General features: G+C 43.5%; 1 protein-coding gene across 9 annotated transcripts; it reads left to right on the forward strand.

Moving 5' to 3' along the window:
• Positions 1-441: 441 nt before the first annotated feature.
• Positions 442-18,410, forward strand: DDO (D-aspartate oxidase). Of its 9 annotated transcripts, XM_061427595.1 has the most exons (6): positions 442-823; positions 1,334-1,422; positions 2,822-2,997; positions 7,823-7,931; positions 9,822-9,998; positions 16,964-18,410. In XM_061427595.1, exons 1-6 carry the CDS (start codon positions 656-658, stop codon positions 17,529-17,531), a joined length of 1,287 nt encoding a protein of 428 aa, XP_061283579.1. In that variant the 5' UTR covers positions 442-655; the 3' UTR covers positions 17,532-18,410. The 9 variants fall into 9 exon arrangements, with proteins under 9 accessions (XP_061283579.1, XP_061283581.1, XP_061283588.1 ...); XM_061427604.1 differs by lacking the exon at positions 1,334-1,422 and having other exon boundaries at positions 717-823; XM_061427596.1 differs by lacking the exons at positions 442-823; positions 1,334-1,422 and adding an exon at positions 1,475-1,744.
• Positions 18,411-20,908: the final 2,498 nt, after the last annotated feature.

Here is a 20,908-nt window from a genome sequence, read left to right on the forward strand (position 1 = left end):
TGCTCATCTATAGAATGGGAGTACTATTAATAATACCTCATAGGCTGATTGTGTTATATGGTGTCATGCATGTGTCTGGCAAAGGGTTAATGATAAATACATATTAGTTACAACATTATTATCACTATTTCGACACTTCAAACGGCTTCCCTGTAAACAAACCTGTTGACTGTAAAGTGTCTACTGCACATGGACACTCAGCAAATATTTGAATACATGGGCAAAAACAATCATTTGATTCTTATCCTAGATTACCTTATGAATCATTTTTCCAGCTGCAATCAGGTCATCAACTTGATGATCAACAAACATTATTCTGCCCTCACGCTCCACCCTCCCCTCACTCCCCCCTGCACCAGCTGACCCAGCAGAGCCAGGCACCAGCGGGAGAGGGCAGCCAACACTGCTGGGGAAAACAGTGTCTGCTTCTAGTCCACTTCTTGCTGGAATCTGGACAGGTTCACCCCTTATTTGCCATGCTTACAAATCAGCTGGAGAAATACCAGATACGTGGCAAGGCAGAGGGTTTGTAAACTAGAAAGAGAAGGGCTGCTAAGCGTGGACCAGCCAGGGGACCGGCAGAGCTGCAGTTCCACGGGCGAGAGGAGGTCAATTGCTCATTTCTCTGGAGAATAAGTGACAGAGACACAGGCGAATGGGCCAATGGAGGTTCAGCATAGAGGGAATGTCCTTAACAAACTCCCCAATGGGAAGCAGTTTTGCTTTTCCTGGCTCTCAGGGCGCTAGACCAGCCACTAGCTGGGAAAACAAGCGCTGGTGCCAGAGCCTTCTGTGGGTTCCAAGGCTGCTTTTTCAGAGACAGGTACTTGAATCCTCCCTGCTTTCGGCTCAGGGGTGGTTCTGGACCTACTCCATGAGTTTGGGGTGTGTCTCCGTGGGGTCAGGTGACAGTGATTCACAGGTCACTGGGCCAGAAAGTACCTACCTTGCTGGGTCATTTTTTCTTTCCTGGTAGCTGGATATTCTCAGCCATGGGTTACTTTCCCTCTCAATTTATTTGAGCTATTTTAAGAAAGTTTCTGGGAAGGGGAGGCCATTGTGAAATAAGAAAGCTGGTAAGGGGACAGGTGTCTGCCTTCTGCCTCTGGGGGACATGCACGGGGCTACGCTCCAAAAGCTTGCCCCTCACATGTGGGTCTGCTGCTTGCCCGGGACCCGTCTCTTCCCTCTGCCCTGGCAATCCTGTTCTTTCTCAGCTAGCCAGCCCACTGGGGAGCAATCAGATAAACATATGGCTGAGGAAACCGCATAGTGCCTGAGAAACCAAAATAACATGCACTAAACCACATTGGAAGACTCTGATATCTCTCAGTGCCAGAGACCTTCAGAGAGAGAAGAGAGCACTGACTGCCTTTGCGCTGCTCACAGTGAAGGAGCCACCCAGCCCCCTCCTGAGAAAAGGTGAATTTTATGTGCAGGTGGCCATGATTTGTACCACGTGACCTGATGCCCTGGCTATTGCTGATTGGATAACGACGGGAAATCATGCCAAGGAAGATTTAGAGCCTCTCTCAGCCTGATAAACTGGGCTGGGGCTAGAGCTTTGTTTAATAGGGATGATGACGACCAACTGGACTAATTGCATTTTTTTCTCCCTGGAGTTCCACCTGAGACCTATTAGGGGAAGTTAGCAAGAACCAGAAGTGGAAAGATAAGCAGGGAAGCATAGGAGGACTTGGGTGCTGACAGTGGACAGGGCTCAGTGGACTCCTGCTGCTAAGAGGTGAGGGGTTGGGAGGGCTTTGAGCCCTCATCAGTCCTCTGGTTTCTACCCTGGGAAGAGAGTATCAGGATGCCCAGCCCAGGCCCTGGACGTCTGTCTCCTGTATTTCCATAGGGACTCTCAGAAGAAGTCTCCTTTATGAGACAACCTCAGTGCATCCCTTATTTACCACCTGCAAGAACTAATAAAAAACTCTCGCGGCCTGGCTTAGAGATGAAGGAGTTGAGGCAAGGAGCCCATGGTCGTGCCCCAGGTTATAGAATCAGAACTCAAATCTGTGAAGGAATCCAGGCTCCTTATCTGGAAAGCCTGCTCTTAGAGGGTGAGATTTGAAGACTGGAATGTTGGGGAGAGTGGAGGGTTGGGGTGTGGGTGAGGGGGGTTGGTTTCCAGTTAAGAGTGAAGAGCAGGAGAGGAGATGTTGGGTTCGGTGGTTCAGACCTGGTGTCACATCGTTACAATTAAAAAGCAGTTTGTAAACAGTAAGAGCTGAGTTCTAAATTGCCTGTGAGCCATGCCCTCTCAGTGGCTGCTCCTCAGGAGGTCTCTGGGAGCAGACGCAGCAGTCCTGCTGCTCTCGACCACCTCGCTGACTTCACCAACCTTCCCTTGGCCGTGCCCACAGGGAAGGTGCTTTAGGAATCAGCACAAATCTCCTCCCAAATGCAGATGTACTTGCCTGTCCTGTGTTCTCAAGACAACTCCAGGCTGGTTTGGGGCTAATGTCTAAACTCCATGGAGACCTGCTTGCCCTCACTTTTAATGGGAAGAGAGCCCACAGGAGCTTTCTTTATCCCATGAGAAATGCTGGTAGGAAAGGTCAGATTTGAAGAGGCTGTGGACTTAGGGAAAGAACTCTCAGGGCCAAACTTTGTTCTGGATGGAATAATTCTTTTTTTTTTTTCTTTTTTGGCCATGCTGCATGGCTTGCAGCATCTTAGTTCCACAACCATGAATTGAACCCACGTCCTCAGCAAGGAAAATATGAAGTCCTAACCACTGGACAATCAGGGAATTCCCAAGGATGGATTAATTCTTAAAACAAGGTTTTGCAGCTCATACTTTGCCTCCTCACAGGCCCATGGATACAGTACGGATTGCAGTTGTGGGGGCTGGCGTGATGGGGCTTTCTACTGCTGTGTGCATTTCCAAAATGGTCCCAGGATGCTCCATTACAGTCATTTCAGACAAATTCACTCCTGAGACCACGAGTGATGTGGCAGCTGGAATGCTTATTCCTCCTACTTATCCAGGTGAGAGAGGGATTTTTGCTCCTCTGTCAGATATGATAGATGTGAGATAGAATGGTGTTGATGTTGGTTGACTGCCGTTTACGAAGACAGCTGGACATTTGTGTAAGTGTAACGTGTGCCTTTGACATCTTGTTGGTTCATCTGTTAGGGAAGATTCAGTTATGTTGCAGGATAGAAAGAACCTCCAAATCTTAGCAGCTTAAAAAGCAAAGGTTTATTTTTCTCTCATACTATATGTGGATTGAATATCAGCAAGGGTTCTGTTCAGCACCCAGGGGCCTAAGCTGATGAAGCAGCCACAGTCTTGAAGGTGATCAAGCCTGTAGCTGGGTGGGTGAGAGCTCTGGGGCTCCTGCCTTAGCAATTAAAGGCTCTGACCAGGAAGCAACATTCATCACTTATGATGACAGCTCATTGGCCAGTGCTAGTCACATGCTCCCACTCTTCAGAAGGAAGCCAGGAAGTACAATTCTATAAGGCTCCTAGAAGGCAGACAGACAGAAGCATTTGGTGAACAGCACTAATGGCTACCACAGTTGGTAACTCTAAATCTTTCCACTGATAACGGTAATGACCATCAAGTCAGAAAATACTTGTAATGGGACTAACATCCTCACTTCCAAGCCAGTATAAAAAAAATTGGTCAATATGTATTCAGGACTAAAAATGCATTAATTTTTAAAAACATGTCCATGCATCTTTTCCATTTTGTATTCTTCATAAGAAATGGGAGGAGGAGGAAACAGAATTTAATAGGAAACAAAACCACTTTGCAACTAATGAAGTTTATACCCACTGTCTCCATTTCCTCATTTCCACTCTCTTTTCTCCCCTTTAATTTTTGTTTTTGTTTTTGCATCAAGGTTATATGAGCACATAGTCTAAGTAGTCAAACGGTTATAAGTTATTATCACCCCCCCACCCCCAACTGCCCCAGCAATCTGGACTATGAATTGCCATGTCCATTTAATCCAGAAACTTATGTCTCCAGTCCAAGGTACAGTCTCTGAGTTACCCAACTGCTGACTCCTCCCTCCTGCTATCTCTGCCTCTCTTTCTGGAATTGCTGTTATGCTGGGCCTCCTGGTTGGATCCTCCATACTCTTAGCTTTTTTCTCTTCCTATTTCTATTCCTCTTTTTATTTACTTTCTAGGAGAATTTTCTCAGTTTTTTCTTTTCCCTTGCTGTTGGATTTATTATTTCTCGTATAGCATTTTAATATTCCAAAGCTCTTTTTTAGTCTCTAAATTTCCCTGTGTTCTAACATACTATTTATGTTGTATGGTTGCCATCTTATCTTTCTGAAGACACTAGTCATGGTTTTAAAAAAGTTTCTTCTCCCTGCACAGTTTCTGTTGTCTCCAAGTTGTGTTTTTTATTTGATGTGCTCATTTTTCATGTTACAGGTTTTCCTTGGCTTCGTGGTCATCTTTACCTGTCTGTTGACATTTAGGAGCAGGGTCCTGACAGGAGTTTCTGAGCCTTGTATGGCGCTTGTTATCTTGAGGCTCATTGCACTGGGATGGGGGAGCTGTTTGGTTGAGGAACCTCTGATGTCACTGTATTTAGTCTTTCTTCTTGTGTAGGTCATGTTCCCCAGAGAAGAGGCTTTCTGTCTCCTGGCTGGGGTGGGTGAAGGCCTGGCTGGCAGCATTCTAGAAGGAGGAGGAGAAGCGGTCTGGGGTCTTAGCATCCAGTTTGCATGTGTTCCCTTAACACTCTTGTTTTTACTATGGTATCCTGACTTTTGTGCTTAGGGTTCCTACCCCCAATCCCCCCCTGTTTCACCTAACAGAGAATAAACCCATCTTCTGCCAGGGTAGGAAGGGCTGTGACCTCAGCACTGCCATCTAGGAACTTGGCTTTGTCAGCAGCAGGTGCTGATGTACCTCCTAGGAGCTGCCTCGCAGGAAACAAGCACAGGAGCCTGGTGTGTGTACAGAATGCTAGTTCACTCTGGACACCTTTCTTGTGACCAGAGTCCTGGTGTCCATTTTCCAGGCATTTCCTTGCTGTGTCAGGACCAGGTGAGTGGTGAGAAGGCTGCCCAATAATCATGGAATCATCTTCAAAGAAGGAGGCTTACCTGGGAGATCATTCAGTTCATGGAGGCCCAGCTTACCCTTTGACGGGGTGGTCAGGGCCCCTGGATCAGGGTCTTTCTCTCTAGTGCTGCTGATAGACTTTGGTTTTCTCCCTGAGCTTCTTTTGGACCAGCCCCAGTGATGTCAATACTATATGGGGACCATCCTGTTCCATAGGGTTTTTATAAAGATTAAATGGGTTAATACTTGTAAAGCATTTAGAACAGTGCTGGGACACAGTGTTATGTTGACATTTCCTTTTTTAAAATTAATTTATTTAATTGGAGGCTAGTTACTTTACAATATTGTGGTGGTTTTTGCCATACATTGACATGAATCAGTCATGGGGGCATGTGTCCCCCCATTCTGAACCCACCTCCCTCTTCCCTCCACCCTCTTCCCTCCCCCCTCCCCACCCCATCCCTCTGGGTTGTCCCAGAGCACCGGCTTTGAGTGCCCTGCTTCAGGCATCGAGCTTGCACTGGTCATCTATTTTACATATGGTGATATATGTTTCAGTGCTGTTCTCTCAAATCATCCCACCCTCGCCTTCTCCCACAGAGTCCAAAAGTCTATTCTTTACATCTGTGTCTCTTTTGCTGTCTTGCATATAGGGTCATCATTACCATCTTTCTAAATTCCATACATATGCGTTAATATACTATATTGGTGATTTTCTTTCTGACTTACTTCACACTGTATAATAGGCTTCAATTTCATTCACCTCATTAGAACTGACTCAAATGTATTCTTTTTAATAGCTGAGTAATATTCCATTGTGTATATGTACCACAACTTTCTTATCCATTCGTCTGCCAATGGACATCTAGGTTGCTTCCATGTCCTAGCTATTGTAAACAGTGCTGTGATGAACATTGGGGTACACGTGTCTCTTTCCATTCTGGTTTCCTCAGTGTGTATGCCCAGCAGTGGGATTCCTGGGTCATATGGCAGTTCTATTTCCAGTGTTTTAAGGAATCTCCATGCTGTTCTCCATAGTGGCTGTACTAGTTTGCATTCCCACCAACAGTGTAAGAGGGTTCCCTTTTCTCCACACCCTCTCCAGCATTTATTGCCTGTAGACTTTTTGATGGCAGCCATTCTGTATGTCGACATTTTCTACTGTCAATACTGATAGTCTGGCTACAGTTTTCTTTTACCAGCACTTGAACATGAATTAGGTCACCAGATTTGTTTTACTCATCATTGAACTGGGATTGTCTGTTCTTTTGAGATGACTTTTGCAGTGTGTGAGTAGCAGTCACTGTTTTGTGTCTTCAAGTTTGGAGTGGGAAGGGAGGGTACATTTCAATATATCCTCAGATCAGATCAGTCACTCAGTCGTGTCCGACTCTTTGTGACCCCATGAATCGCAGCACGCCAGGCCTCCCTGTCCATCACCAACTCCTGGAGTTCACTGAGACTCACGATTGTTGGGGTGTAATCCATGTGAGGTCTAATTCAGTTCTTTGTGGCTTATTTTTTAATTTCCTCCTTATTTCTGAACCAGTTGATCCAGTCTGCAGTTTTGAGAATGCATTCACATGGGCACTTATTTAAAGACAATAGCAGAGATCCACTAGTAAAGAAACATTTCCTGGCTCCTGAACAAGTGAATTGCTTTAAAGCCTACTAAGGAAATGCCCCCATTCACTTGGAAACAGGATGCCTCCAGGGGCTTTTCATCTCTACTTTCAGTGAGCTCTAGGGACTTCTCTCCAAGCAAAGCTGACCCAGGATCCTCTGCTCTGCTGCCCTTGTCTGCTCTGTGGCTCCCCTACATTTCAGCCCCTCAGGATTACTGTTCCTCAGTCCCTGTCCTGCCCCTGGATTCTCTTTCATGACCCTCCCTCAGGGTCAGATGGCCAAATACTCCATCCTTAGATTTGTCTACGCTTCTGGGTCAGGCTTGCTCTCTGTGCCTACAGTGGGCACTATTATTTTGAGGCTTGAACCCTGATCCTGATTTCCTCCCTGGCAGGCCTGGAACCCTTCCAGAAGCTGTGTCCAGGTCCAGTCCTGGACAAGGATGCCTGGGGGGTAGGGGACACTGGTCCACAGGACTCTGACAGAGAGGAGGTTCCTGGCGTAGTCCCTGCATACCCCTGGTGACCCCAGGAATGCTGCTCCAAGCTGGTCTGTGATTCCATGGAGGGGGATGGAGGTAATGGCAGCCTTGGATGGGGCTGTAGGGAGCTTAGTTTCACAATGCAGGCCTCCTCTCCTTGTATCAGGAGGGTGAGCAACCTGGGTTTCCCACTCATATGCTGTCTGTTCTTCGACCTGGTTGACCTGGGCTCCAAAGATCTCCCCTTGTCTCCTGCTGTGCTTTCAGCTTCCAGGAAAGAGGCCCTATGTTATTTCTCTCATCATCTCAATGGTGTAGCCAGCTGCTTGCCTCAGCCAGATCAGCTAACGTGGCTCAGGTTGGTTATGGACATTTCTAGAGCCTCTGGAATACGCTGAGTGCCAAAGACCCCTTTGCAGGTGGCCTGTGTATTAGACTTTTCCCTCATTGGTTGATTTCCCCTCTGTTGATTAGTCATTATATGAACTGAATCTGATAGAGCATGTCAACATTCAAAACTTCGGTCATCGTTCACCACGATGTGGTACTTTATCTAAATGTTTCTCCCTGCCTTTTTAGTTTTTGCCAGTTTGTAGAAAGAAGCTTCTCTGAAGCACAGTCATTGTCATTAGTTCCCTTTTTGTTCTGCTTTGCTTTTCTCCACCATCACAGACACACCCATTCAGAAGCAGAAGCAGTGGTTCAAAGAGACCTTTGATCACCTGTTTGCAATAGTCAATTCTGCAGAAGCTGAAGATGCTGGTGTTATTTTGGTGTCTGGGTAAGAGAGGAAATCTGAAATTATTTTGGAATTTAGAATGATCTTAACATACTTTAGAGTTTAACAGAAAATATTACTGAGTACCTGCTGTGAGCACGTGGTAAATGTCTGAGACATAGAGGTAGACTTATCCGACAGGGAGTAGGCAACATGGATGTGGATCTGGATCTGGTTTTGGAGTTCAGGAGAGAGAAGAGGGCTGGAGATGTAGCCTTCTGAATGTTTGGCCTGTAGATGAAAAAAGGGAAGCGGGTGATCTAGTACAGGAGAGTGTTCAGAATGAGACAGAAAGAAAGCCTGGTAATGAGACCTGCAGCAAACAATCTTTACATCTTCCACAGGACTTGTGTTGAATGAATCACTTAGAGATATAAATTCCAGTACCTTAATGACCACACCATTAGAAACCATGTATAGCACTCAAATGATTTTCCTTGCTATTTTAGAGCAGCCATGCTTTACAACATTTATTCCTATTGATGTAATGAACCCAATACTTATAAATCCAAAGATATGCCTAGCAGCTATTGATAGTATGATTATAGGCTTCTTATTAACAGCTGATATCATTCCAGCCTCATCAGCTCCAAACATGACTTAAGGATACAGGGTATGACCCAGCAATCCCACTGCTGGGCATTCACACAGAGAAAACCAGAACTAAAAGAGACACATGTACCCCAGTGTTCATTGCAGCACTGTTTACAATAGCTAGGACATGGAAGCAACCTAGATGTCCATCGGCAGACAAATGGATAATAAAGTTGTGGTACATATACACAATGGACTATTACTCAGCTATTAGAAAGAATGCATTTGAATCAGTTCTAATGAGGTGGATGAAACTGGAGTCTATTTTACAGAGTGAAGTAAGTCAGAAAAACACCAATACAGTATATTAATGCATATATATGGAATTTAGAAAGATGGTAAGGATGACCCTACACACGAGACAGTAAAAGAAATACAGATATAAAAAACAGTCTTTTGGACTCTGTGGGAGAAGGCAAGAGTGGGATGATTTGCAGGAATAGCATTGAAACATGTATATTACCATATGTGAAATAGATTGCCAGTCCAAGTTCAATGCACAAAACAGGGCACTCAAAGCCAATACACTGGGACAACCCAGAGGGATGGGATGGGGCTCGGGATGGGGGACACATGTACACCTGTGGATGATTCATGTCAATGTATGGCAAAAAACTCCACAATATTGTAAAGTAATTAGCCTCCAATTAAAAAAAAAAAAAAGGATACAGGGCTTCACCTAACAAATCCTGGCCTTTCTTATCAATGACTTTATGTGATCATCTACAGTTTCACTCATAATTCGCACCCCTATCTCCTGCACTCTGCTCATTGCTTATTCTAACTTATATATTTTGTTTGAAATTGAGGCCAACATTTAAACTTTTGATGATTTGTTTACAGTTTATGTAAAGCATTATGCAAAACAGAAAAATCTTTCCCCCCAGATGCTGCTGCTGCTGCTGCTAAGTCGCGTCAGTCGTGTCCGACTCTGTGCGACCCCATAGACGGCAGCCCAACAGGCTCCTCTGTCCCTGGGATTCTCCAGGCAAGAATACTGGAGTGGGTTGCCAAATAAGAAAAGCTGGGCAAGAGCTTTTTAGAAAAAGAGAGTTAAATTCAATCTTTAAAAGACACACAGCTTTTTAAATGTCTTATTCCAATGCCTGCCCTCCCCCTACCCCAAACATTTTAAATTTAGCTACTGAATAATATGAACCTAAGGGAACAGAAAAATAGATTTTTTTTCTCTGTACGGGCATAAGAAGTGTGTTTTAAAAATGCTTTAGAGAATGTTACATGGGTTTTACTAGAAATCTCATAAAACTTCAGGAAATTTTTCCACTTAATGTGTTTGAGTTGGCAGATATTTCAGAGTATTCCTACTGAAGAAGTGCCATACTGGGCTGACGTGGTGCTAGGATTTCGAAAGATGACCAAGGATGAGCTGAAGAAATTCCCCCAACATGTGTTTGGTCATGCTTTTACGACACTCAAGTGTGAAGGCCCTGCCTACCTCCCGTGGTTGCAGAAAAGGTTGGTTGAAGTAGACTTTACTGCTTCTTTTGTCTGTCCTACCCACAAATACATTCATACCTTCTCATATCATAGAGACTAAATTCTCTGTTGTGCCTCAGAGCTTCTGTGCACTGTGCCTTGTTGTGTATCAACGGCTGGGGCTTAGTAAACAGTCTGTGAGACACTGTGTCACAAGGAGTGAGTCACACCCAAGTTGGTAACACGTCCATTTTCTGCTTCCCTGTGCATCCTGATGCAGGGGTTGGTCCCTCTCTCCCCACCACTAAGACCCCCTCACTGAAACAGAACCTGTTTCCTCATCTATAAAGTGAGATATTTGGAGAATATGCTTCCAGCTATTCTTTAGAGAATCTTAGGCTTATTATACATTATTTTTGAATTTTTTCTCATTAATGAAAAAGAAAATAACTCCATTATTTTATTTTGTTATTAACAAGGACTTTAAAACTGAGGGCTTGTCTAAATTAGGTAATGTCTTCCTTACCAAATTCATCCCAAATTCCAAGAACTTGTATTTTGGCTTGGTTTTTAGGACTTCCTGTTCCAGTTGGTTAGGAAACACATCAAGGGTATCATTATTTAAGCCACATTAATAAATCTCTCTTGTTGCATCTGGAAATTGCAAGCATGTTGAGGGTTGTGAAACTGGCCCTTTCAGTGCCTGAATCTGTATATTTGGTAGATGCATAGGAATAATGCAAATTATTATATAAAAGTTGGAAAAGTGACTTGAGGTAAGCAGTGGCAACAATGACTTAGTCCCAGATGTAGGATATAAGATAATTAAATGGAATAATTAATTCCACAATTCTTTGCTGAGCTTCTGTGTATTCCTAGCACTGTACTAGAAGCTAGTCAATTCTACTGAGGGTGATGGTGTATGTGTGTGTATGTGTATTGATATACATGTTAATTAACAATTACAGTAACATGTATGCTGAGTGTTAAATATAAATTTATGAGGGTGGATTGGGAGCACAGAGGAGGGAACCTAAGTCTGTTAGGCACATGTTGGGAACATCATGATATATTTTTGTAGCTTTGTAAGTGTTCGTCTCACTTTTACCTCTTAGCAATTTATATGGGACTTTTTTTTTTTTAAGTTCCAGTTTCATAAAACCTACACTTTTGTGCCTTGTTTGCTGGCCCACAAACCCCTGTTTATATGTTAAATTTAAGCCACTGTATATCAGCTAATAAATGAATATTTGAGCCATCATGTGATGGAGTTACCCATCAGCCAACATTCCAGTTTTCAGGGCATCACCATCTTTTCTGAGTGGCAAGGTTAGATAGTGTTGCACTTTTGTCTTTATGAGAATACCTAGAAAAAGAACTTTGGAAGTGCCAATGCTATTGATACCTAGTTAAGGTATCATTTATCTTATCTTAATAAAATTAAGGGGAAATTATTAGGCAAGCCAGAAGTTACAGAGCTTTACTGTCAATATATGCATATTTATTTTGGGCCACACTCAACTAGTTTCACATGAGAATGTATATTACCTGAACAATTTGTTCTGCCTACTTCTAAAGTATCACCTTCTAGAAAACTGACCCCTTATTTCCATTATAGCTTTATTTTCAGTACTAACTGTGGGATCTGAAGGCCTGGGGAAAATCCTGATATCCTCTCATTAGTTGGAAGCCTGCTGTCAGCATTTTGCTTTACTTAAAATAAAAGTGGTACTTTGTGCCAGTGGGAGCCACCTCCTGACTGCAACACCATCGGGCCTGGTGACCAGCCAGCTGGGGTTCGTGCCTTGGAGCACGCTTCTTCCTGTCTGGTTTTAGGTGACAGAGTCAAGGTGAAGAGGCCCAAGGGGCTGCTCTTGCCCCAGAGAGTCTTGGGGAGGCCTTTTAAGGTCTATTTGTTTGATACACACCTTGACCAGTAACAGTGGGTGGGAACATGAGTGCCTCGGGCAGACAGTACACACGTCTGCTGCAGGAAAGCCACGAGGAGACCCTTGTCCTAGTCGTCCCCCACCCCCCCCCCCACCGCTTTGACCCCCCCTAGGCCTGTAATACCTCAGGCTTCCGCATACCGCCCCCCCCACCCCAGTGAGGGGGCATGTAGGGGCCTCCTCTCTGTAAGATTAGCTGTCCCCCCTTCCCTCAGGCCCTGGCATCTGACCAGAAGGCCAGTGTAGAGGAGGAGGAGGGTCATACCTGAGGAAGACTTTGTAGGGCTGGGACTCCTCTAAGCCCAAGGCAAACCTCTAGAATCAAGGACCTCAGGCCAAGAGGGAGCCTGAGCCATGTTATGGTGAGGGCGTGGGGTCCTGGGGCTCACTCTGTAGGCTGCCACCCACTCTCCACCACGGGGATGACCCAGCTGGGGAGCCACACAATCCCTGCTTGTTCCTCACGCCCAGGGTCTGTTCTATTGCCTCCTACACCCCTGCCACACAATGCGAGTGTTCAGCCTAAAGCATTCTGACTCAAAAAATGGGCATTTCACTCAGCAAGCCACACAACAATGCCTTCAATCTAAGCTCTATCCTTCTGAAACAATATTAATTTCTAGGAAAGAAAAAAACTGTTCTTAACCGCAAATTAGATCTGTAGTGTTTTTCAAAGAACAGAAGAAATCATCTCCTCAAAAAAAAAAGTATACCCAGTAATACCCAGAACAAACAAACGAACAAAACCCCCTGAAGGTTAATCAGTCATGCAGATCATGTTTTATATTGTTGGCCAGTGGAGTCATATTCTGCTGCTTTGTACTTGCCCTTCCAGGAAATGAATCATAGAGGCAGTACGTCAACTGAACCTGTCTCTTCTCCAGGCATCCTACCTAAATAAATCATCCCAGCTGGAGCAGGATGGTCCTGTCTTGGGCGGCATTCAGAAAGTGGGTGCCCCATTTCAGTGCTGGGGGCCCTGTGATTCTGGTGCATTGCCTCCTTTCCAGGGGGCCGTGCCTTAATTCCGGGGCCCAGCACTGAGCACAGCGCTAACTACACCTTCTCTCTCCTCTATGGAGTCTTCTCAGTTACTTTCCAGTCTCACATCTCCTACAGCTTCTGTTCTCCTGCTTGGCCTGACTGACAGCAGAGCCTACACCACTCCCTCGGCAGATGGACAGAAATGTGGATTGTACATCAGGCAGGAGTCTCTGCCTTACAAATGTCCAACTTGCAAAGGTCCCTTCCTGCTCACAGTGGACTCCTGCTTCCCCACATCCAACATACCCTGTGCCCGCTAGAGCAGTCTTCCTTTTCCAGGGCCCTAGGCTGCGGTCCATGGGGTCGCGAAGAGTCCGACACGACTGAGCGACTTCACTTTCACTTTTCACTTTCATGCATTGGAGAAGGAAATGGCAACCCACTCCAGTGTTCTTGCCTGGAGAATCCCAGGGACGGGGAGCCTGGTGGGCTGCTGTCTATGGGGTCCCACAGAGTCGGACACGACTGAAGTGACTTAGCAGCAGTAGCAGCTTAGCAGAGAATTCCTCCTTCGCCCAGCATTGGCTGCTGGCCCCTAACCAGACAAGCCATGGGCAAACATTGGCCTCAGATACAGGTCTAGTGTGAGCAGGTTTCACACCGCCCCCCGCCCCCTCCAGGCTTTCTCCCTGGTTATGCAAAGATGAGGTGGAAGGGCACCAGCCAGAAAAGTGGAAAATGATGTTTATTTTTTCTGACGATGGCAACAAGGTTAGTAGGGAAGAGATGTGGGGCAATGGCCTTGGGGGCTTCCACTGGGCCTCCAGTCGCTGCCCTAAGACAGTTGCAGGAGGAAAACCCCACCTGCTGGACTGACTAAGGGTGCCCAGCTGCTCCCCTCTGGACCACTCTGCCCACAGAAACCTCAGGTCTCCTCCATAAAGGGACCAGAAGCTGCTCTGTGCCTGAACAGGGCTTAGGTCAATTAAAACAGACAAGTTTGTGGCATAGACAAGGTAGAGATGGATCTTCTGAGAAGTGGGAGATAGAATTTATTTCCCACTTATCACAGTTTATTTTATTAGAATATGCATTGCAACACAATGAGTGAGCAGTAGGGATTGTTCATCGGATGAGGTTAAAACTTTCAGGTTAAAATTAGAGTATATATGGAGAGAGAGTTATATGCTATATATTTAATTGCTTTGTAAACCTAAAATGCATTTAAAAAATTCTAACTGTGATAAGTTATTTTAAATATATTAAATATATTTATAATATATTAAATACATTATATTATAAATAATATATTTATATTCCTGACACCAGAATATATATGTTATGTATCATATCATATATATAATGTATAATTTATATAATATATAATGTTATATTATATATTATAAATATAATATATAATGTATATTATGTATTATAAACATAATATATGTTATATTATATATTATAAATATAATATATAGTGTACATTATGTATTATAAATATATAATGTTATATTATATATTATAAATATAATATATAATGTACATTATAAATATATTAATAGCTACATTGCATTTCTAAGAATAAACAGTGGATTTTCCCCATGAATCTATATGCATAGCATTATTTGCCAACTGAGATTTTCCATTAGTTTTTTTCTCCTCGTCTTCACACAAATGGACTGAAAATAGTTAATTTTCTGATTGCTGTTAGTAAAATATCCTGTTTCAGGCTTGAAGCAAGGATGCCAATGTGGTACCACTCTCAATCTGTTAGGATTCTTCAAAGAAGCAGAACCAATAGACTATATATATACACATATATATTTAAAGAGATTTACTGTAAGGAATTGGTTCGCACAGTTATGGAGGCTGAAAGTCCTGAGATCTACAGGGTGAGTTGGCAAGCTGGAGACCTAGGAGAGCCAACGATGTATGGTTCCATCTGAAGGCTGGCAAACACCGGACCCAGGAAAAGCCAGTGTTTTAGCCTGAATCTGAAGACAGGAAAAAGCTGACATCCCAGTCTGAACGCAGTTCAGCAGAAGGAAGGTCAGCCTTTTTGTTCTGTTCAAGCCTTCAACTGGTTGGTTGAAACCCACGTGAAGGAGGGCAATCTACTCTACTCAGTCTAACATGTAAATATTAATTGTATCCAAAATATAGTCATAGAAACACCCAAAAGAATGTTTGGCTAAGTATCTGGGTACCTCCATGGTGCAGGCAAGCCAAAGCATAGAATTAGTCATCATATACCCAAACTAGGATTTCATACTGTCTTCAGTATTACCCAACATTCATGTCAAGTTCACTAAGTATTGGGTGCTGAGCTGGGTCATAGGTGTAGTGAGAAGCGTAAGACACTGTCTCTCCTCTTGAGAAATTTTTGGTTTATTGGTATGGGTGTCCTATATCTTGTGAAGCATGTGCGTGCTCAGTCGCTCAGTTGTGTCTGACTCTTTGTGACCCCATGCACTGTAGCCTACCTGGCTCTTCTGTCCATGGGATTCTCCAGGCAAGAATACCAGTGCTGGTTGCCTTTTCCTTCTCTAGGGGATCTTCCCAACCCAGGGGTTGAACCTGAGTCTCTTGTGTTTCCTGCATCGGCAGGCAAAGCTGATTCTTTACCAGCTGAGCCACCAGGGAAAGCCCCTGTGAAGCACTGTCATGCCCATTATTTCATCTGAACTTCACAACCATCTCTGAAGCAGGCAAGGGAGGTGTCACCCCTATAACCCAGATAAGGAAACTGAGGGTCAGAGAAGTGAGATGAGTTGGGCAAGACCTCAAAGCTAAGCTAATGTGAGGCAACTGGGACCTAAATCCCCTGGTTTCTGATTTTACATCACCTCTCATGTGGAACTTCCTTCATTCTGCCAAGCACTTACACTTCTGTCTCCCAGCTCCTTTGTCAAACTTGAGGAAGGGCACTTTGCCTCTAAGCAGTACCTTGAACACAGGCAGTCAGTCTGCATCTGCTGTACAGAGCTGCTGACAGTCTTCCTCTCCTATTAAGTCTTCTATATTCTACAAGTGACCTATGAATAAGATTGTTATTGTTTCATAGGTACATAGTTTCAGTTTCACAAGATGAAAAAAGTTCTGGAGTTGGATGATGGTGGTGGTTGCGCAACAATGTGACTGTATTAAACTTAACACCCTTAAACTGTACACTTCAAAATGGTCAAAATGGTGAATTTTGTGTTACATGTATTTTACTACTATTAAAAAAGATCATAGAACCTAGATGAACTATTTCTTTTCATTATTGACGACTTGGTCTGAAAAATCATTACCAACCACGACTGTTACTTAGTCCATCAGCTGCAAATATTTTGGGTTCCTCTCATGCTGGCACCCCTGTGGGAGATGTAAGTGGGGGACGGTGCATGTGAGCCTAACCATCTTGTGAGGGAGATAAGGGTATCACAAAGGAACATGCAAGAGTTAACAATATGAGACAAAAATGTTGGAGGCGGTAAATCTAAGAGCTAAATAAGTGGCATAAAGCAAAAGCGCTTGGGTATTTTAAAAAATACATCAGGTTAACCTGATATTTATTTAGCATCTAGAATAATATAGGGCTTCCCAGGTGGTGCAGTGGTAAGAACCTGCCTGCCAAAGCAAGAAACACAAGTGGGATCCCTGGGTTAGGAAGATCCCCTAGAGTAGGAAACGGCAACCCGCTCATGTATTCCTGCCTGGAAAATTCCTTGGATAGAGGAGCCTGGCAGGCTACAGTCCATGGGGTCTCGGAGTAGAACATGATTGAGCACACAGGAGCATGAGAATGATATAGAAACTCCATTAAATATAAAAAGGATCAAGCATCTAGTTTGCTTTGCGTTTCTGAAATAGGTTTTTATTTAGGTTCAACTTTAGGAACCTCTGGTTTGCAAGGATGTGAGACACTCAGATAGAGTACCACCTGCTCGGGCCCTGGAAGTGCTGGAGGTATTTGCTCATTGGACGGTCACCTCAGTTTTGTTTCTGAATTCCTGTCTGTCACTTCTGTAAGGGGTTGAGCAGGACGCTGGTAAGGCTCGCCTCATGGTCTCTTGTTCTCCTTAGGGTAAAAGGAAACGGGGGCCTGATTCTCACCCGACGAATAGAAGACCTGTGGGAGCTTCACCCGTCCTTCGACATCGTGGTCAACTGTTCAGGCCTTGGAAGCAGGCAGCTTGCAGGAGACTCAAAGATTTTCCCAGTGAGAGGCCAAGTACTCAAAGTGCAGGCTCCCTGGGTCAAGCACTTTATCCGAGATAGCAGTGGGCTGACATATATTTACCCTGGCATATCCAATGTAACCCTGGGTGGCACTAGGCAAAAAGGAGACTGGAATTTGTCCCCAGATGCAGAAATTAGCAAAGAGATTCTTTCCCGATGCTGTGCCCTCGAGCCCTCTCTCCGTGGAGCCTATGACCTAAGAGAGAAAGTGGGTTTGAGGCCCACTAGGCCAGGCGTACGGCTGGAGAAAGAGCTACTAGCTCAGGGCAGCCGGAGGCTGCCTGTTGTCCATCACTATGGCCATGGAAGTGGGGGCATCGCCATGCACTGGGGCACTGCTCTGGAGGCCACCAGGCTGGTGAACGAGTGTGTCCAAGTCCTTAGGACTCCTGCTCCCAAGTCAAAGCTGTAGGTGACCCGAAATGATAGCAAATGGCCCCAGAATCTATTAATCAAAATGTAACTTAAGTACCAGAAGAGATTCAAGTAACTTTTCTGTTGAATGAAAGTTTAATTGGACACGATTTTGTTTTCAAAATTAGAATTGATGCAATAGGTATCAGTAGACTTAAACCTACTACTGATCTAACTTAGTACTAGTTAGTACTAGCTATGACATAGGGCGTTAAGCTCTATTTTTGTTTTTAAAAAAATACTTGCTATAAATATTTCTTTTAAATCTCAGGTCCAAGGATCTAAGCTAATTCACACGGATGCAAGAATTTTGATATATTTTTTTGGCTTATAAATCCACAGGAGGAGATAATGTATGGAAAACACTTAACTCACTGTCAGTTGCAGAGCTGCCGTGATGCTCATAGGTAGTAGTCAAGTGAACACTATAATCCTTAAAAATTACACGGCGATATACAATTCAGGCTCATTCCACTTAGTGGAAGACAAAGGATGAATCCTGCTAGTGTTAATGGCAACCTCTACTTCCCCTCAGCTGGCAGATGGTAGAAGATAGTGATGATGTGTTGCTTACAGGTGTGGCATCAACTCAATTGCTGTCTGGGGTCAGCCACCTAAGGGGTGTACTTTCCATTACCACAAATAATTGAGAGGTGGCTTACTGGGTGGTTGACTTTGCCTAAGCATTTTTGAAGATTGAATTTCATGTGCAGCCAAAGAGCTAATTTGCTAATTAAGATGGAACAATCACTCTGAATGAAATATAATGGAAGAGTTTTCTGCAAGTTGTTAAAAAGTACTGAGAAGGAGTGGGAGTATGTCTCATGACACAATGATTTTGGAATTACTGAATTAATAAATCTAATCTGGATTCTTGGCTTGGTCTTTAATCCGTTCATGTGTGTTGTGAATACTCATGAGGGTTTTTGGCTGAGTGAATGATAAAGGAGATGCTATTCATTAAAATAAGGAAGCTTAGGAGAAATATATGAAATTTTTTTTTAGTGAGAATAGTTTGTTTTATTTATTTTTTAACATTGGAGAATCTCTAAGTTTGACTATATCTAATTTAAATATAGGGCCTAAATAGTTGTAATAAGATGTAATGCGTATGGTGTTTATGCAATAGTTATTGTCAAAAAGGTGTGTGAAAAGTGTATATATGAAGATCAAAAAATATATGTAATTCTATTTTTAATTTTGGGGGTATATTTCTCACGTTTAGTAACAATAAGCTCTATTTTAGACATCTTGAGGGGAGTATGGGGTTGGCAAACAGCATGGGAAAGAGCCCCCAGCACAGCTCCATTCTTGTTGTTTTGTTCATTGAACTTTTGTATGTGATTTTGTGTGGGGAAAAAAAAAAAACCTGTGCTGGAAGAGACAAAGATGGAGACAGAGCATGCACGCCGTGCTCTTGATCACCCTTGCAGTAATGAAATTCCCAAGTTAAATCAAGGGTGGATTCTTTTCTATGTATTTCCATCAGGGGGCGTTGTTGTATCAAGTTCAGATATAGTGGTACGTTTGAAAATTTAGAAATGGTTAGAAATAAAAATTGGATATGGAGGTGTGTGGAGTATGTGGGTGATTCTTCTGAGGTTTTAGAGTTTATATGCTCAAACTTCAAATTTTTTTGAATTTTGTTTAGAGTATTTGAGAAATGTACAAGCTCAGATGGACTGAAAATACACACATACACACACACCCATCCATATACACACGTGCACTCACTACACATGATCTGTGAGAAATAATATGATAAAATGGTGTTTTGAAGAGGGCATTTAACAACTTTTTAGTGGTTAAAAATGAAAATGATGGGACTTCCCTGGTGGTGCAGTGACTAAGACTCCGTGCTCCCAGTGCAGGGGGCTCAGGTTCAATCCCTGGTCAGGGAACTAGATCCTACATGCTGCAACTAGGAGTTCCCATGCCACAGCCAAGACCCGATGCAGCCAAATAAATAAATAAATAGAAATATTTTTTAAAAATGAAAATGCTCGGAACAGGTAGATTTTGGTCATTTTTACAAGTCTTAAGTGTACTCTTAAGTTGTTCCTTATGCCCACCGTTTAGATCCTGCAGCATTTTCATTTCCTGTAGGTAGGTTCATACTCTATGATTATTGCCTATTTGCAACAGTCTAAGCAATTACTCTAATTTAACTCTTCATTTTATATTCCTAAAGCCTAACATTATAAGACTGAAAAATTAGAGGCTTCTGGAGAAAGTGGTCATGGCTACATGCCCTGATTTCATTTTTACTAACTATTAAATATGTGATTCTTCTCTTAAATGTTTGTTTATTTTGATCAGTTGCTGGGTTGCATGTTATAGTCACCTGGGAAATTTTGAAAAACTAATGATTCAAGCCCTTCTCTAATAAATTAGCATCATTGGGGTTGGGTGGAGCTCTGGCATCAGTATTTATTCGTAACCCACAGAGTTCTATCCAATAGCTGGGACAGAAGGTTATGAGCACTGCCTCATTCCTCTCCTCATTGGGCTCTGTCACTACTGTAACCACTCTTCTCTCCCTTCTTCCTCTGCACCTTGGGGCACTGAGCTAAGAGTGATGTGCTCACATAAGCAGGTATATCCTTAGACACGCCTGGGCAAGGTAGCAGGAATTATCTGTTTCTCAAAGTGGCTCTCTAGAAATTCTGGGAACCGTCTTGCTCGCTGTAGCTCAGCTGCTCAGAGACAGCCATCTGCTCAGAGACAGACAGTCTCTCTGAATGAGAGACTGAATATACAAATGAACAATGGCCAGACTATATATAAAGGAACTCTGATCCATGGCCTGCAGCAGCTGGCCCAGGAAGCCACCTTCTTCTTTATAATCACCAGCGAGGGAGCCAGTCTGCTACAGGTCAGATTTGTAAGATGCTAAATTGCTGTCTCTTGTAACGATCCAGAAAGCTTAACAATCATTTCTGGAACAATTGGCCCCAAATGGTCAGTACTTGGTTAATAACTGACAGTTTCCCTAAAATTTGTCCTGTTTTCAACTTAGGACCAACCAGAGAAAGCCAAATACACCCCTATTCAATCATGCAGGATGCCCCTCTTTGGAGAAAGGCATATGTTTAAAACCTTTTTATTATGTATTGGAGAATAGCCAATTAACAATGTTGTGATAGTTCCAGGTGAACAGGGAAGGGATTCAGCTATACATACACATATATTCATTCTCTCCCAAATTCCCCTCCCATCCAGGCTGCCACTTAATATTGAGCAGCATTCCATGTGCTATACAGTAGGTCCTTGTTGGTTATCCATTTAAAATATGGCAGTGTGTACATGTCTATTCCAAACTCCCTAACTATCCCTCCCATGCATTCTTCCTCCTAGCAGCCATAAGTTCTTCTT

The sequence above is a fragment of the Bos javanicus genome, chromosome 9 (assembly GCF_032452875.1).
Source record: "Bos javanicus breed banteng chromosome 9, ARS-OSU_banteng_1.0, whole genome shotgun sequence".
NCBI classification, from domain to species: Eukaryota; Metazoa; Chordata; class Mammalia; order Artiodactyla; family Bovidae; genus Bos; species Bos javanicus.

Coding starts and splice junctions, on each gene's coding strand:
- DDO (XM_061427595.1), top strand. CDS start 656: ATGGGCCAATGGAGGTTCAGCATAGAGGGAATGTCCTTAACAAACTCC. Junction 1,423..2,821: donor CAGCCCCCTCCTGAGAAAAG/GTGAATTTTATG, acceptor GCCTCCTCACAG/GCCCATGGATACAGTACGGA. Junction 9,999..16,963: donor CTCCCGTGGTTGCAGAAAAG/GTTGGTTGAAGT, acceptor TGTTCTCCTTAG/GGTAAAAGGAAACGGGGGCC.